This window comes from Channa argus, chromosome 13 (assembly GCF_033026475.1).
Source record: "Channa argus isolate prfri chromosome 13, Channa argus male v1.0, whole genome shotgun sequence".
NCBI classification, from domain to species: Eukaryota; Metazoa; Chordata; class Actinopteri; order Anabantiformes; family Channidae; genus Channa; species Channa argus.
In genome coordinates this window covers 9,794,320-9,811,944 of record NC_090209.1, presented here as the reverse complement: position 1 = coordinate 9,811,944, position 17,625 = coordinate 9,794,320, and the positions used below count along the sequence as shown (strand labels likewise).

At 37.2% G+C, this 17,625-nt stretch overlaps 2 protein-coding genes across 3 annotated transcripts; both read right to left on the bottom strand.

Moving 5' to 3' along the window:
• Positions 1-75: 75 nt before the first annotated feature.
• On the bottom strand, positions 76-4,855 carry LOC137139609 (cytosolic sulfotransferase 1-like). The gene is made up of 7 exons (XM_067527097.1): positions 4,271-4,855; positions 4,015-4,143; positions 3,542-3,642; positions 3,311-3,437; positions 3,129-3,226; positions 2,663-2,837; positions 76-2,578 (listed from the first exon to the last, which is right to left on the bottom strand). Exons 1-7 carry the CDS (start codon positions 4,407-4,409, stop codon positions 2,466-2,468), a joined length of 882 nt encoding a protein of 293 aa, XP_067383198.1. The 5' UTR covers positions 4,410-4,855; the 3' UTR covers positions 76-2,465.
• Positions 4,856-11,207: 6,352 nt separating this feature from the next.
• On the bottom strand, positions 11,208-16,772 carry LOC137139048 (cytosolic sulfotransferase 3-like). 2 transcript variants are annotated; one of them, XM_067525732.1, is made up of 8 exons: positions 15,723-16,761; positions 15,311-15,449; positions 15,106-15,234; positions 14,113-14,213; positions 12,225-12,351; positions 12,020-12,117; positions 11,746-11,920; positions 11,208-11,670 (listed from the first exon to the last, which is right to left on the bottom strand). In XM_067525732.1, exons 1-8 carry the CDS (start codon positions 15,741-15,743, stop codon positions 11,558-11,560), a joined length of 903 nt encoding a protein of 300 aa, XP_067381833.1. In that variant the 5' UTR covers positions 15,744-16,761; the 3' UTR covers positions 11,208-11,557. The 2 variants fall into 2 exon arrangements, with proteins under 2 accessions (XP_067381833.1, XP_067381834.1); XM_067525733.1 differs by lacking the exon at positions 15,106-15,234 and having other exon boundaries at positions 15,723-16,772.
• Positions 16,773-17,625: the final 853 nt, after the last annotated feature.

The following is a 17,625-nucleotide window of genomic DNA, read 5'->3' as shown; positions in this document are numbered from 1 at the left end:
ACTTATATTAGCTAGTAAGCTACCTTTAATAAACCTAGCTATTCTGGTAGGACTTCTTTGTTAAGAGTATGTGAGTTTTTAGTTAAAATGTTTTAATTTTGGTTTTAAATTGGCCAGACAGTATTTAATTTACCAAAACATTGTGTTACAGCATCTGGTGATGAGTCCTGGTCAAACATCATCCAAAGAGTTTGTTTCACGTCTGGTAATCAACACTTATTATTTTAAACATGCAATGTTTACAACATGTTAATACTAACAATAGTGATATAATTTCACTGACACCAGCACACTTTTGTAGAATATTGTCATTACAATAAATGCAACCTAAGATGGAAAAACACACATTTACATGTGAAGTGCAAATTAGAAAGACAGTTGTTTCATATTTCACACCAAGTGAAACTATTTAGTAAAACAGGAAATAACATTTTAAAAAACTGAAAATCTGGAGACATACTGTACTTTGTCTTGATTCCTGATATTTTAATGTGTCTACCGAACAGCTTAATTTTTGCTTCCTTTCGACCTTTCGACCTTTGAAGAACTGTGTGTTTGAAGAACTGTGTGAACTGTGTGCCCTTCCTGTTCCAACCCTCCCAATTTATCTGGGCTCGAGACCAGAACAAACGTGGCCCTTGATGGCTAGGTGGGGCTACATCTCTGCATTTCAAACCATACCCATTCAGCCACCAATGAACCATTCAGTTTGACACACCATGTGCTACAACTGAACCTAAAATGAAAAGATGGGAAAATTCAGATCACAGGGTCTGCCACTCTTCTTCTGACCTGAGTGAACTTGGTGGATTTGAAAAAATGCTTTAATGTATTAAAAGTATTTGTAAACATTTATAAATATAAAAAAATCGAACTAAATACATTTTCCTAAACAAACAGAAAAAACATATTTCTGATTGATACTGCAATTTTTCTGGGCAGCTGATGAAGATTATCACAGGGAGAGTGCAGAATCTGGAATTTTAGATAATTTGTGACAATGATATACTCTCCCTGAAGTGACAGTAAAAGATAATATCAGCTGCTATTCACTTCAGTAAACAAAACAATGAAGTTACATAATTCGCTCCTACATTGTTCCCCATAAACTGTATTAGTTTTTCTCCCACAGTTTATACATTTGTAGCCCAAATATGCTGCTGTAATTGTACAGTACAGTATGTAGTATAAAAAAGTACCTCTTCTTTTCCTTTTGGCTGTTCCCTTTCAAAGGTCACCACAACAAAAGCAATCTAATATTATAAAAACAATATATTGCACAAAATATTGCAGGCAGCCTGGGGGTGGAGTGGTTTGCGCTGCTGCCTTAGAGCTAGAAGGTTGTAGGTTTGCCTTCCTTGACTAACTGTGGCCTGTCTGTTTGCATATTGCCACCTTCTATGCGTGGGTTTCCTCTGGGTTTCCCATTGTCCAAAGACATGCATGTTAGATTAATTGGTGACTCTAAATTGGCTGTAGGTGTGAATGGTTGTCTCTCTGTGTTAGCTCTGAGATAGACTGGTGACCTGTCCAATATGTAAGCTGCCTCTTGCCCTATGACAACTGGCATAGTCCCCATAAGCAGTAATAGATAATGGATGGATGGACAAAATAATTTTTAAATCCTTTTAGAAGAAACTCTTTTATTGTCAAAGAATATGTATATATCCAGCCATCCATCCAGGCTGTCATCGGGCGAGAGGAGTGGTACACCCTGGAGAGGTCGCCAGTCTATCTCAGGGCCACAGAGGGACATACACAGACAAACAACAATTCGCACTCACATTCACACCTATTGGCAATTTTAGATTCACCAATTAACCGAACATGCATGTTTTTGGAATGTGGGAGGAAACCAGTGTACCCAGAGGAAACATACGCAAGCATGGAGAGAACATGCAAACTCCACACAGAAAGGCCACGGCCAACCAGGTCGCAAACCTGCAACCTTCTAGCTGTGAGGCTAGAAGGCCATTCTATGTTTGCCTGTAACAACTGGTGGCTGAAAGATATTTGGATATTTTGATTTTACAAAACCTCAAAATTATCCTCTAAATGCAGTTGTAGCTTGACCCATTGGACCTAAACCATTTGTGCTCATAATAAAACGTATTTCTAATAATAGAGTAAATTAACTTACATTATCCAAATTGCATGCTGGTTATTGCAAGTTGTAGGGCTCTGGGGAATACATTTAAATAAAAACAAATACAGCTAACTAATTACCACAAATTAGTGACACGATGCAGATTTCCAGGAGTAAAAGAACAAATAAACGCCAAATTCATCTCAATGAAGTCAACACTGTAGAGAATGTGAAATTGGTATCATGCTGTAATGACTTTTTGTTTCTGAGGATACTACTGTCTTTCTGTTTGTGAGTTGGTAATTTAACAATATCCTTGTGAATTGTACAATCAACACCGTATTATTACAATTCATTTGAGAAGAGCCAGACTGGGCTTTTAAACCTCACATCGAAATTTCAGCAAAGGATTCTTCATTTTCTGCTTGTAGTCTTCATCAAACCGTTCATTCTGTGCCACAGTGAAATGATTTTTCCAGTCCCCGACTATTCCTGCAGAGCCAAAGAGAATCGGTTTAGAAGAAGGAATGTAGTGTGAAAGTAAAAATCTTTCCTGATAAACATTTTCCACTTTACCTTTTCTCATAAAAGCAGACACTTTTTGGTTCATACTTTGAACGGTGGAAAAATTGGTCATTTTGTTTTGTTTCATCCTGTCAAAAGCTGATAAAGCTGAGACCCTTTCCTTCTCCTCAACTGAAGGAGACAAACCAAGGAAGGGACAGAGTTTTTCCATCTCTCGCCCAAAATCCTGCACTCAGAAAAGATCTTGGTGTCACAGGAAATCAAAGATAGATGCTAAGTTTCTGAGCACTAAGGACAGATTATTATCTTTATCTTCCCCCAACATGTTGAAATAATAATGCTTTATGTTAAAGGAAGATTTGGGCATTTGTTAATCTTATTCTCAAACTATAAATGTTTTTGCATATTTCCTTAAATTTCAAGCTCTACCTTTCAATAAACTGTAGAGCAACGAAAATAACTATAAACAATAATGACCAGGAGAGGTCAGGTACCAAACATGTTGAATGAGACACACCTCAATCAGATCTTCGTAGAACATGTAATGGAGGTTTGAATAAGTCTGTTTCTTCTCCCACCAGCTGTTTACATGGTCATACCAGGATCCAAATACCACTGAATAATACATGTAGAAACATTTAGACAACAAATTTAGAGAAGTTTAGCATCTTTAACAGTAAAACACTGCTTTGCACTCACTCTTTCCATCCATAAAATTTGTTAGAAAGGTGGTCCATTCTCCTGGATCGGGTAGGACGTTATTCATGTGGCCAAAGTGGAAGTAGGACACTGCATTGTCCTTTGCATTACGGGCCATATAGACGATCTGCAGAATAAGAAAAAAGCTCAATTTAAACATATCTCCTTCAGACATGATTGTGGCTATTTAATTTTTACATTACACAGTCTACATAAGACTGAGGTGTTTACCCGGCTGTTCTGCTCCCAAAAGGACTTGGGTATAAACTGGACTGGCAGATGAGTTTTAATGAGACGAGGAGTGGTGGGAAGTAGGTCTGCCAAATCTTTCCCTTCGTAAACACATGAATGAGTTTGTGACTTTGCAGGCATATTTTGGCTTATTTAGCTCCAAAGAATGACGTGAAGTTTCATAGACTTCATGAGCTTACACACTGGGTTTTAATAATATAATACAAATTACAGGTATCAAAAATTTGACTAGAAGCAGCTAGTCCAAGCATCCATCTCAACAGCCCCATTTTCCAGGTGCTCCTGGGAGAACAAAAGCTCTTTTTTTTAGACAAGATGCTGCTTCAAAAATGACTCCATTGATATCTGACTCATTTCACATATTTCTCATGCAAAAGTCATACTGGAAACATGGAGGCAACATACAATGGTAAGATATAAGCTTTTCATGTATACGAGCAACATTATTTAACCTGTGGATAGAGAGGGTCTACTAATCTCCAGGAAGGGCACTCTCTCATGAAGAGGGACAGACACCTGACGCTCTGGACATGTCTGCCCAAAATAGAGAAGGTCCAGAATGTAAGAGACCCACGTGGTTCCTGAGATTAAAGCAAATAAATTCTGTAATTTGTTTAATAAAGCAGAGCACTGATCACCATAAACCCATATTGAGCTTAAAAAATAAGTAATGCCAGGAGATCTATACTGTTTTTCACACAAGCCCACCTGCTTTTGGATAAGCAGCTATGAGAATATCATCTGTTCTTGCTTTGAAGTTCTGTATGTTATCCCAGTTGTCAGTGAAGCATTTGATCATGGAGACTCCATGGAAGTCAAATGGTACTGGCCGAGGTGGCAGGTCCATCTGTAATTTTTTTTAACCTTGAATATCAATGTAATCTATAAAATGTGGACAGAAAAGATAACTTTTCTACTCATTGCATTTTTGGAAAAAAAAAAACGTTTTCAAATAGAGCAACATGTCATTACAGCATTTCCCGTTCAGCTGAGTGTTCCTCAATCACATCAAATAACATACACAAAATGACAGCCAACTGCCTGAATATATATTATTTAAATGCAACATTTATAATCTTAAGTATAATAAGGCAGCTTTATTGTTGACACCCTGTGCGTATAAGGCTTGCTAGCCTTTCTAGTTCACTCCCATTAACTCAGACCTTTTCCAGGATTTGAATAAAAAATATTCTAGATTTTAATAATTAATCTGAGAATGTGTTGACTTAGTAAAAACCAATACTTTTAGGATCAAAAAGAAAACGCCTTTACTCTGGTGATCGTAATCTGCCAATTAACATGTAGTGTTAAGTCAAAGTATAGGCAACTACTCCACACTTACCTTGCTGTGTTGGTATTTCTCAAAACAGACTGTGTTTGCAATTTGCACACTGAAGAAGTCAGTTTGTTGTGTAATCCTAACTTCTTCCTGACGTTAATGAGGGTGTGCAGAAAGTTTGCATAATTTGAGACTAGTGACTAGTACAACATGTGCTGTAGAATACAGTACAAAGTTATGTACAGTGCCATAAAAATTAGTTTCAAAAAGCTTCAAAAGTTGAATTTTTTTACTTTTGATGATATTAAATTATGGTCAGTTTGATTTTGATTTTTTGCAATTAAAAAACAGAACATAAGTCTTCTCAGTCAAAATAAAAATGGATCTCTAGTTAGTAATCTTTTTTTAAAGACAAAAAAAGGGGATTACCTAAGTATTGCCCTATTTGTAATTGTACAATAACAATAAGTGATTCTGTTGTTTGAATTCTGCATTATTATTATTATTATCTGCATTATTACAAGAATAACATACATCTTACTGCTTTGCAATATCTAGCAACTGTAATCAACATGAGACTGATATAGAATTTAAGGTTTTCCAATATTAAGTATGGTCAGTGCACAAAAAAATGGAACTGTCAAGCAGAAGGCAGAGGTTTAAGGCCAGTGCCAGACAACCGCTATTACACACATTAACAGTGTTTACATGCAGTGTTTACATGAACTTAAGTAACTTGAATAATCAAAGAAATCAGCTTTCTCTGGTAATCAGGGAAAGGTGTGTACATACACTTAAGAAACCAGGTTACTTGTTATTCGCATATACATGCAGCAGAAGAGTAACCTGATTTCTCCTCCACCTTAGACTTAATTTGGAAGCCTGGCATACTGATTTTAAATGTTTAGTGACAGAAAACACTGCTTTCTAACTGTTCTTTTGTGTGTGTCTGTGTTCATGTCACATCGGAGTGAAGGAAAAATAAGGGGAGAAATGTGCAGGTCATCCACTATGTACCCTGTCTGAATTGCAAAAATCCGCTGGGGAAAGTATGTACGTATCTATTTATGTATGTATGGAGGTAAATGCACTTACTGTTGCAACAATCAAATGAATTCAGAGGTGCTCATTTTTGGGCACACTCTGGCTGTATGCAAAATCATCCCATACTTAGTACATGCACTATAATGCATTTTGTAGAAGAGATTGTTCTGATGTTTTGTCCACCATAGGTGGTCATAATGTTATGCCTGATCGTTGTACATGCATAGTCGAGGGGACAAATATAGAATGCATAATGGTAAATAAAAACCAGTAAATTCGAATTGAAACAAGAATTACTGACATCAGAGGACACAAAAATGATAGGCTGGCACACATTCACTTGCACAGGAGTGAGAATGAATTCATAAATCATTGTAAATGACATTATAGGGTGAATTACCACCAACAATTAGATGTTCAATATTCACTACAAGCTGTATGTGGCTTCCGATTCTGTCCATGCAATAAGCTATTAATAAACATTTTTCCACATACTTAAAATGTTTGAAATGAGGACAGTGAAATTGGACTGAAATGTAAGGACAGACTAAAGTAATATTGGGGGAAAGTTAAAAGCAATGAATAAGACTTGTTGTTATTGGGTGACAAGTGTCTTCCTGGTTAGACCAGTGCTCAAAGCTTCATATCCAATTCCTGGTTTTCACCTGAACGCGTGCAACGGGTAAGAGTTAGGGACAGAATAGAGAAAGCTTTGAAATTTATATAAAATGCCTACTACACCATATGTTTTGCAACCACAAGTTGAAGCACATAGGTTCCTTGAAATGGGGTGAGGAGCAGCAAGAGTTGTTGATTTGCATGTAGCTTGAAAGGCTTTTATGTTTATCAGTGCACAGTTAGGCATATTGTCTATAAATTGACAGGATTCTGTAGTGTTGCTACTCTCTGTAGAAGTAGGCACCCAGCCAAGATCCCCTCAAAGGCATAGCCCAGAATTCATAATAAGGTAAAAAAAGAACCATAAAGAAAAAACTACAGACTTGAAGGATTCACGGAAGTCCGTTAACCTCTGTTCATGAGTCAACCAAATGGAAATTATTAAACAGGCGAAGTATCCAAAGTCCACCTCAACACTGGACAACACTACTGGGAAAATTTCTTGTGGACAGATGAAACAAAGGTAGAATTGTTGGGGAAGAATAGCACTGCTTGTGGTGTAAAAGAGAACTGATACCGGAAACAAAACGTAATCCTAAAGTGAAGGAAAGGGAACATTAGGAATGAATTTTAGAATTTATGAATGAAAGTTTATCAAGGTATCCTACAGGATACTGTCAGGGTGAATATAAAACATAGAAAAAGCTAAAATCCACAACTACAGGAAGTGCTTGATTAAAGGTATTCATGCCAAAGGAGGTGTTGCCATAATTTTGTCCACCATCACTATGTCTGTTTAATGGATTGTTTGATAGAGACATGAGAGATCATGACAGACTGTGTTCTGTCAGCTTAGAAATAGTAAGATCACATCATATTTAATATTCAATTTATGCAGAATACCAGGATCGGGCAGGGGACTGTGGGCAGAGCTGGGCAGAACAGGTGCAAACAATCAGACCATGGTGGAATTAACTATGGGACAGGAAGCAGGGGAAAGCGGCTACAAAATAAAAGTCCATGGCAGGAAGTGGAACTGAGGGCCAGATCATGACAGTGCCATTACTTTTTCTTGCCACCGTTTTGAATTAATTTTACTAAATATGTTATGCTTCTCACACTGACCAATGTTGTCTTGTGCCAAGCACAAATACATTTGCCCCCTCTCCCCTCTTCCCCACGGTCTTTCACTCACATTGTGCTTATAGTGATCCATGCCCGGTAGTGATCACACTGATGGGTATCAAGACAACTTTGCCCTGACCCACCTGTTTAAGTGGGCCGTGCGACAGTACGCTGAATTGAGCAAGTATTAGAGCGATCACAATGGTCAAACCAACCGGACTTTGGAAATCTATGCTATTAATCTCAATTTGAAGAGTTAGTTTAAATGGTGTGTTCAGTATAGTTAAAACATCCACTTTATTCACAATTCTGGAGTGAGACACAATTTCTTGAGGCAATAAATTGTATGTACTAAAAATTATATGTTGTGTTTATTTTTTGTTTATTAAACACACTAAACATAAAAAATCTCTTATGCTCCTCTTTTGATTAAAATGTAGTTCATAGCCTTAACTCATATAACATCAGCAGCATGATGCTCTGCACGTCTTTGCTATCACATTTGAGGCAATACATTTGATTTTCTCACAACACTGCTATATGTCTACTCATATGTGAGACATATAGACTCATATGTGGTTATGAGTCTATATGTCTACTCACATATGAGTAGACATATAGACTCATATGTGGTTACTCATATGTGGTTCCTGGGCTCAGTAAGCCCAGTAACCACAGCCATCAGACCAGCAGCAACTGCTAATGGCTGAGAGTCTGGACTGGAGAGTTTAACTTTGGGACAGGAAGCAGGAACACAAGATGTTTGGCATCATATTTTATTCAAAATCTGAGTGTTTGTCTGTTGTAGGCACATCCTCAGAGTTTCCTGCCAGTGGTCCTGCTGCTAACAGCTGAGCCTTGTGATAGACAACTCACAGAGCTGCCAGATGTGACAATGACCGGTCCAGAAAGCATTCAGAATTAGTGCCAACAATCATAGTGTTGAATGCCCATTTTCATCTGAGAGCTTTGAACATTGCCCCATGACAAGTAGTGAAGTGTCAGCTATCCTATGGGGCCACCTGGAGTGGGACCAAGGTCCCCATCAGAGGGTGATCTCATGGTTAGCTCAAGACCTGGAGCAAATAGACAACGCTGGTCAAAGTGCCTTGCCTGTCCTGTCATCTCATTTGTCATCTGAGGTAGTCGACCATCAAGGGTGGAGAGTGCTGGGCCATCATTGAAAGTCCTTAAAGGCCTGAAACAATGGGAGAAACTGAAATTGCTTGATGGCACAGACCTACTGACTAACTTCACAAAACCGCTGCTGGAACCCCAGCAGTTGGTGGATAATGAAGTTAACCACCACTGCCAGGTTACATGCTGTAAACAACCCATAATGCATGTACATGTACATAGTAACTTGAGGCCCATGTTTAACTATATTCTTCTTCTTTATTTTATTGAGCACACACATCTAAGAGCTAGCTACAGAAATATGAGGAGAATGTAGCTGATTTATTGTAATGATTAGCCTCATGGGATATTTACTGAACATGTAATTTAGTTACTGGTGTAAATAAACAGTGTTATCTCATAGGTGGCACTATATAAGGATCATCCACAGATTTGCTTACCATATTCTGAAATAATGCAAATAAAACACAGGCTACTGACCCTGCAGTTTTGCAGGGTCATGAAGAAGACCCATGAAGACCCAGAAGACCCATGTCACACCACTTTTTAGATTTCTACACTGGCTTCCTGTAGATGCTCGCATCAGGTTCAAAGCTCTGTCTCTTGCTTACAGGGTCGTTAACTCGACAGCTCCCGCTTACCTCAACTCACTCATTCAAGTCTACAATCCTTCTCGCCCGCTGCGGTCTGCCAACGAACGACGTCTGGTGGTACCAGCACTGCATAGAAGACACCAAGCAAAACTGTTCAGCGCAATGATCCCACGATGGTGGAACAAGCTACCAAACGATGCACGCTCAGCTGACTCTCTCCCAATATTCAAAAAACTGCTGAAAACTGAACTCTTCCGCATCTTCCTATGCACTTAAATCTCTTAAAAAAATAAAAAATAAAATAAAAAAACCTTTCTGCTCTCTTGCCCTTGTATCTCGTGAACTGTGAACACTTTTCTGATAGGACTTTGCTTTGATGTTTTCTCCCCTTGACTTAGATTTTTGCTTGCCTTGTACCTCACTTGTAAGTCGCTTTGGATAAACGCGTCTGCTAAATGACTAAATGTAAATGTAAATGTAAATGTAGGAAGACATGTTAAAGTATTCAAAAGTGTGCAAAAGTAACTGAAATACATAGTTTATAAATTCGTTTTAAAATGAGTGAACAGGTTGTAGAAATCTCATGAGTTCACCATTAAAGTCTTAATACTAACGTAACTCTATGAAAGTAAAGCACACTATAAGATGAAAAAAAAACATAATTAATTCACTGATGAACCTTGTGAAGATCAACTGACTTGTTGATTTTGACCATACTCTGTATGTCTGATGCTTTCCTCTCATGCTTACTTACTAGACTTACTTTGCCATTTTCCTGTTTTCGCTTCTGCTCTCTTCATGTTATATAACACTGTCTTAATGGCAGCATTATCAATAGTGCGATAAAAGCCCAGCCTCTTAAATCCAAAGGTTATTTTACATATAACAGCAGCATTGTGAATGTTTAACCTGTTTTTAAAAATACACAAAAGCTCGTAACTTTCTGCTGAACTGAAGAAATGTTATATTTATTTGCTGGAAGTATTGGTTGGAGGTTGTTGCTGCCAAAGACAATTATGAAATCCAATTGTTGAACTACATATTCCATCAGCATTGTGAATGTTTAATGGGTGCACTCAATATTGACACAAAAGATTGCAACTCTTTGTGTCATTAGTAGATTGTGTGTGTCTAGTTTTCTGAGTCATTTTACTTATTTCTCATGCAAAACTCATATTGGAGACAATAAGGAAACAAAATGAAACTGTAAGATGTGCTATAAACATATACACTGAAGCCCATAAGCTGTGAGGAGTTTAAAATCTGATTTATATTACAAGTTCCATACACTGCTCAACCTGATTTTGGATAAGTAGTTATAAGATTATGATCCATGAAAATCACACACAGGATCAGTGACAAGGGACAAGGTTAATGGATTTATACAGAGATGGGATGGCCCGTTCCAATGGCTCATTAGCTCCATACTCCCAAAGTACAACTACAAGACATCTGAATGGACATGGTCACAAGCCTTCTCCAGCAACTTCTTTCTCAGTAGGGAACACGCTCTTTCTTGTTTACCAGAACTAGAGCAAGGTCACCATTTCTTTATGTGAAATCCTCACTTGTGGCACATTTTCTTAAGAATTTACTTGCACATTTACTTCATGTTTGTTGTGAATATTTCTAGTTTGTTTAACTGGGCTCCAACGACTTTCATGTTGTTTATTCATGCTGTTTTAAATATGTAAGGAGATGTGTCTTCTTAACACAAGCATTTTTATGTGAATTCATAGTTTTAATTTTACTAATTATGCTGATCTCTACTTGCAGTAGGCATGGCTGCCTTTCCCATTCCCAAATTGCCCTTCATTTGAAGGTCATAAAGAATAAACAGTGAGGTCAATAAAACTGCTAAATGCTCTTTAATCATATTTCTGGCAAAGAGTAACACATTTTGGGGTAATATGTTGTAAATACAATATCATATATGTGTCTCTTACTTAAAAATTATTTGCGTGTTGAATCTGTGTTTATTAAACATTCATCTCTTTTGACAGATACATTCAGATAATGCTACTCATATGATTAATATTTAGTTCATAGCCTTAACTCATATAACATCAGCAGCATGATACTCTGCACACCTTTGTTATCACATTTGAGGCAATACATTTAATTTTCTCACAATAGTGTCATACAGTATGTCTACTCAGTCATGGACCCATCTTCATCTGTTAACACGTCCAGTGATGTTTAGATTTCAGTGCGAAACTGAAGTGAGGGGTCTTTCATCTTTTTCTTGTAGTCTTCATCAAACTCTTCATTCTGCGCCACAGTGAAATGGTTTTTCCAGTCACCAACCTTCCCTGCAGGACCACAGAGAATCAGTTACATGTTTAAGCAGATTGTAAAATGTCAGTTTTAAATATTGCTGACTCTACCTTTTCTCATGAAGGGAGAAATTTTGAAATCCATAACTGGGATTGTAGAGTAATTGACCATGTTGTTGTTTTTCATGTTGTCAAACTGCACTCCACCTGAAATTTGTCTCTTCTCCTCTGCTGAAATTGACAAACCAAGAAAGCTGCAGAGTTTGTTTATTTCCCGTTCAGTATCCTGGAAATACAATTATCAAATATTATTATTGCATTATTAACATCTAGAAGAGAGATTAGAGAAAATTGTGAAAAAGAGGAGCCTCAGAACAACAACTACCTCAACCATATCTTCGTAGAACATGTAATGAAGGTTGGAAAAAGTCTGTTTCTTCTTCCACCAGCCGTTCACATGGTCGTACCAGGATCCATACACAACTGAGGCCAAAGAATAAAACATGAAAACCAAATTACAGTAATTAGTAATCTGGAGGATATTTGGTCAACTCTGCTCCATTAGAACTCCATTATTAGTTCATACATACTCTTTCCCTCCATGAATCTCCTGAAGTAGCTGTTCCAGTCTCCAGGATCTGGCCTAATCATATTCATGCGATCAAAGTGGAAAAGGGACACAGCATTGTCTTTGGGATTGCGAGCCACATAGACTATCTGCATAAGAAAAGACAAATTATCAGCGGACCAGCAGCACATCAACATTGTTTGAAGTTTGTCATAGTAACTGGAGGCACAACATCACATTCTGACATTTTATATTTTTCATGTCATAGCACAACTGTTTAAAGTTTCCATTTCTCTATAGAAAAAAAATAAACACCTACCAGCAAGCTTCTTAGGTAAGCAAGAGGTTTGTTATGATATATTATCAACTTAAATATTTCCATCTTAGGCTGTTTTTTCCTCATCTACATAATCAAATTGTGACACAGGCTATCAATTACTCTTTTGATTTCAATTTGTAATCATTCCAAAATTGTGTTACCGTTGTTTCATTTTTTTTCATTTATTTAAACAATTTTCGGTCATTTGAAAAACTGTTGTGATCAGATTATTCTTCTGATATGCTTTGAATTTTTTTCACGTATCTCCATGACATTACACACATACAACCTGGTTTAAAATGTTGTTGTTTGCAGATGGTGAAAGCAAATTCATTTATTTTATCTGGTTATTGTACATGTATTTGAACATTCATATGTTTTGTTTCTGTGTCCAGTGAGCCCACTATCCACAACATTCTCAGCAGCAGCAACTGCTAACAGCTGGGAGTTTAACTTCAGATGTACTCTTACACTAAAAAAATATTAAAAAACATGAAACAAAAGCAAAGATTTCCCTCAAACAACAAATCTTGTAGTCAAACTCTTACACTTTTTCAATCACTCACTACACAGTAGAGAACAAAATAAAAAACACAGCTATAATTTTACTCAAGATAACAAGACCTGCTGCACTGTACACCTGCACTGTTTTCAGATGTTCTATTGAAATACTGTATTTCAACAGATCATATTCACATTTTCTAGTTTTCTTGCTTCGTTCCTGTGTATGGGTCTTTGACATGACCTATTTTAAAGTCGTTTTCCCGGCAGATTTTTTAAACTCAAGAAGTTATTCCTGTGGATCAGCTGTGTGTATCTCGCTTCCCTTTTTCTTCTCTCCCCATATGATGTCACTCTGCTGCAACATGAACACAGCCAAAAGAAGAACACTTAGAAAGCAGCTTTTTCTATCACTACACAGTTAAACTCTGTGAGCCATCCTTCCAAAATAAGAGGTGGAGCAAACCAGATGCCTCTTCTGCTGCATGTATATGTGGATTTCCAGGAACCTGGTTACTTAAGTGTACATAAATGCGGTCATTGTGTGATACCTGTCAATCATGGCCAGGATTAAAATGTTCAGCAATTGGTGCTCCAGTAGCTTTTCTGTAGGATCTGAACACATGGGCCTCCCTTCTCACCATGTAAATCATCACCATGCAACCATGACCCTGTTATTGATTCATAGATTGTTCTTCCTTGGACTTTTATGTGCTCTGTTTTCCAGCCTCCAACACATCAACTTTAAAAAGTGGCATTGAACCTGCTGCCTAATATATTCCTCCTCTTGACAGGTGCCATGGTACCAAGGTCAATTAGGGTTTCATCTGTCAGTGGTTTCAGTTTTGTGGTAGATCAATACTGGAGGTTTTGTTAAGAACACATATTTGACAGATAGTTAGAGAACTTTGAAGAGATTTTAGCTGATTTATTGTAATAATTAGCCCAATAGGATATTTCCTGAACTTGTAATTTAGTTAATGGTGTAAATAAACAGTCTTTTCTCATAGGTGGCACTATATCAGGATGATCCACAGATTTTCTTGTGATCATATACTGAGATGGTGCAAATAAAACACAGGTTACTGACCCTGCAGTTTTGCTCCCAAAACGACTTTGGCACAAACTGGACCGGGAAATGAGTCTTATAGATTCGAGGAGAGGTGGAGAGCCCATCCACTTTATCTTTTCCTATATAACGAGATTAAGTTAAATTTAGCAAAACCAATTTACAAGGCATCAAATGGCTGAATGCCACAGTTGTAAATACAATGTTCTGTTAGAAACATAACACAAACTACATGAACCTTTCACATACAATTGTAAAGTTTACTCACGTTTAAACAAACAACAGAAAACCAACTCATGGTGTTTGTATGTTTGTTTGGGCTTTAAAGCTTGTTTCCAGTAAAAACTAGTGTAAAAAAAAAAGGACGAAATAAAAATTTCTAACATTAGTTACTCCGTCTGAAAATAACTTATTACATTACCTTCGGTGTCATCGTGGCAAATATGGATTTGAAATACCTATTAGCAGAGCCATAAGCAGTAAGCTGGAATGAAAGATGGTAGTATCTACAGCCAGTGGCTGGAAATATTCACATTACTTGGATTTTGTCAGTATGGAAGATAATGAAAACATTATTTTCAGATTTCAATTGTGTGCAGGTAGTGGTAATATACTTTCCACCGTAGCAAACATGACTTCTAACCTCTTGAAACAAAGTGATCACAACAATATAAAGCTTGTGGAGATACAGCCCAACTAAGATGAACCCTCTGTGGCCGTGCAAGATAGTTATAGTCAGTCAATTGGTAAACAACTGAAACTAGATTTTAACTATCAACAGCAGGCTACAAAAAGCAACAAAGAACTAATGAAGCTTGTGGCTGCATATGTGGTGGATGAAATGTTGCCCATGTCCACTGTTGACTACTTTTCTCTGGCCACTGTTCTCCAGCCATCTTTCAAACTCTTACTCTTAAATATAATATGAGTAATGCAACAAGTTACTTTTGATAGGCAGTAATAATACTTTTTTTATTCTTTTGCATGAAACATAGTGTGTTTTGTCTGTCCAACCTGAAAACACAGACGGGATGTACATGTCCAAGAAAGGTACTCTGTCATAGATGGGCATGGTTGTCTGACGCTCGGGAGATGTCTTAGCAAAATACAGAAGATCAAGGATGTAGGAGATCCATGTGCTTCCTTTAAAAGAAGGAATAAACAAGATAATCCTCCTCATACACACTTTAGGAGCTGTACAACATGTGTATGGACTGACCTGCTTTTGTGTATGTTGCAATCAGAATATCATCTGGCCGGGCCTGAAAGTTTTGGACATTCTCCCAGTTGTCTGTAAAATAGTGAGTCATTGAGACTCCGTGGAAATCGAACATCTCTGGTCGAGGGGGTAATTCCATCTTTTGAAAAAAAGATAAATATTCATAAAAAATATAAGATCATTTTGCAGCAATTTGACTGTGGGGAAAATAACATTCAAAAAGTTGTTTAAGAAAAGAAGACATGTTAAACTTTTCAAAAGTGTGCAAAAGTAACTGAAATACATAAATGTGTGAACAGGCTTGTAGAGATCTGTCCTCATTAGTTCACCATTACAGTTTTACCAATAAGTTAACTGTAGGAAAGTAAAGCACAATATAAAATGAAACAAAAAACATAATTCACAGATATACCTTGTGAAGATCAACCGACATGCTGATTTTACTGATGTCTGCGCAGTATTTCTGATGCTTTTCTCTTGTCAAAGTTTTTCCTTTTGTTGTTTTCCTTTATGTTCCGCTTTTTTATCTTTCTATGTTATACAACACTGCTTCAGGGGCACACTCAATGTGATGAAAGCCCGGCCTCATAAATCCAAAGGTTAAATTACATAATCCAGGCGAACTGTAAATGTTTAATTTATCTGGTAAACATTTTCCTTACAATCTTCCTTAGCTGGAAGTTTTTCTTTGGCATCATTGCTGCCAAAGAAAGGCCAAAATCAAATAGTTGAATTATATATTCCTTTGGCATTGTGAATGTAAATCAGTGTCTTCCATTAAAGACACAATAGATTGCAAATCTTTGTGTCATTAGTAGATTGTGTTGGTCTAGTTTTCTGACTCATTTTACATTGACAAAATGAAGGCAAAATGAAACTGTAAGATGTGCTATAAACATATGCACTGATTATAAATAAGCTGATGAGGACTTTAAAATATAACTATACTACAAGTTCCATACTGTCTTTTACACTGCTCCAACTGCTTTCGCATAAGTAGTTTTAAGAATATGATTTCTTCTTCTTTTAAAGTTTTGTCCTAAGTGAAACATTTGGTCATAGCAGGTGGTCCAGGCGATTAACTTGACCACCCGTCCTCCCGTTATTGCCACTTGTGATTCGACTCAGCTGAGATGTTTATAAGCTTATATAGTGCCTGTCCCTAAGAGAAATCATGTTTGGGAGATTAATCCATTAAGCCCTTTTGCACAATAACATGTTATTAAATCCATGGATGGAGGTAGATGGCCCTGGGCAAGACGACACACCGGTCAGCTGGGGACCAGGAACTGGCAAGGCATTGGCCCAGCTCAGGACCAGGTGAACTGTTGGCCATCTTGGTAGCAGCAACAGGCAGGATGACAGCCGACAGGGGGGCAGGCCCAGCGATGGTTTGATGTCGGCCGACTCGGAGGCAGAATCCGGGCCGGGACAGGGTCAGGACAGGTGTTAACAACTCAGAGACGGAAGCCAGAGAAGACCACCTGGTGGTTTTAATGCTGAGATGCACAGGGATCAGCATGGGACACTTTTAAAGCTGGATATAAACACAATGCATCATAGCTTGCTGTGTAACGGGCTGCATAGCCACCGAGCCGTTAGACTGCAGACTGATCCATAACGACAGAAGTATGCTCCTTACTGAACTCTGGTAATATGACACATACATCAAAAAAAACCTTTACACAAAGATTTTCATTTACATACTTTCAACTAAACATTAAACTGGTTTATAAAACATTTATGATTATCTTTTAACAACTTTATGAAGTAAAGTTGTAATGATGTAATGAAGTAATGATGTAAGTAATGATGAATTTATAACAGACAAATCAGTCATATCAGTAAAATCTCAACAAAATATCTCTTACACAGTTATATGTTGGAGTCTCTGAGTGAGAATTGGTTAGAATTGGTGCTCTACAATAGATTAGGTAAAGTCTGAAGAAAGTAAAAAATTGTTCCATGCTTTATGCTAATATTAAACCAACTGAAGTGTAAAGTATAACTTAACAGGTAGAATATTTAAATAAATTTTGGGGAAAAGGGGAAAAAAACATTTTGGTAACTCATGCTTAAAAATCACCTAAAACTTATCATGTAAAAAATTGATATGTGAACCAGGAAACAAAAAGCTACAGTGCAATTAACTTATACAAGATGTTGCTCAACATGAAAGTATTTAGTTAAAATGGGAGAATGAAAAATACATAAATGTAAGAAAGTTATGTGATAAACACTGACTTATTTATGTTCCTCTTATGACACTATTTTGCTTATTAACCACCTGGTAATTTTTACGTCATAGTGGACAG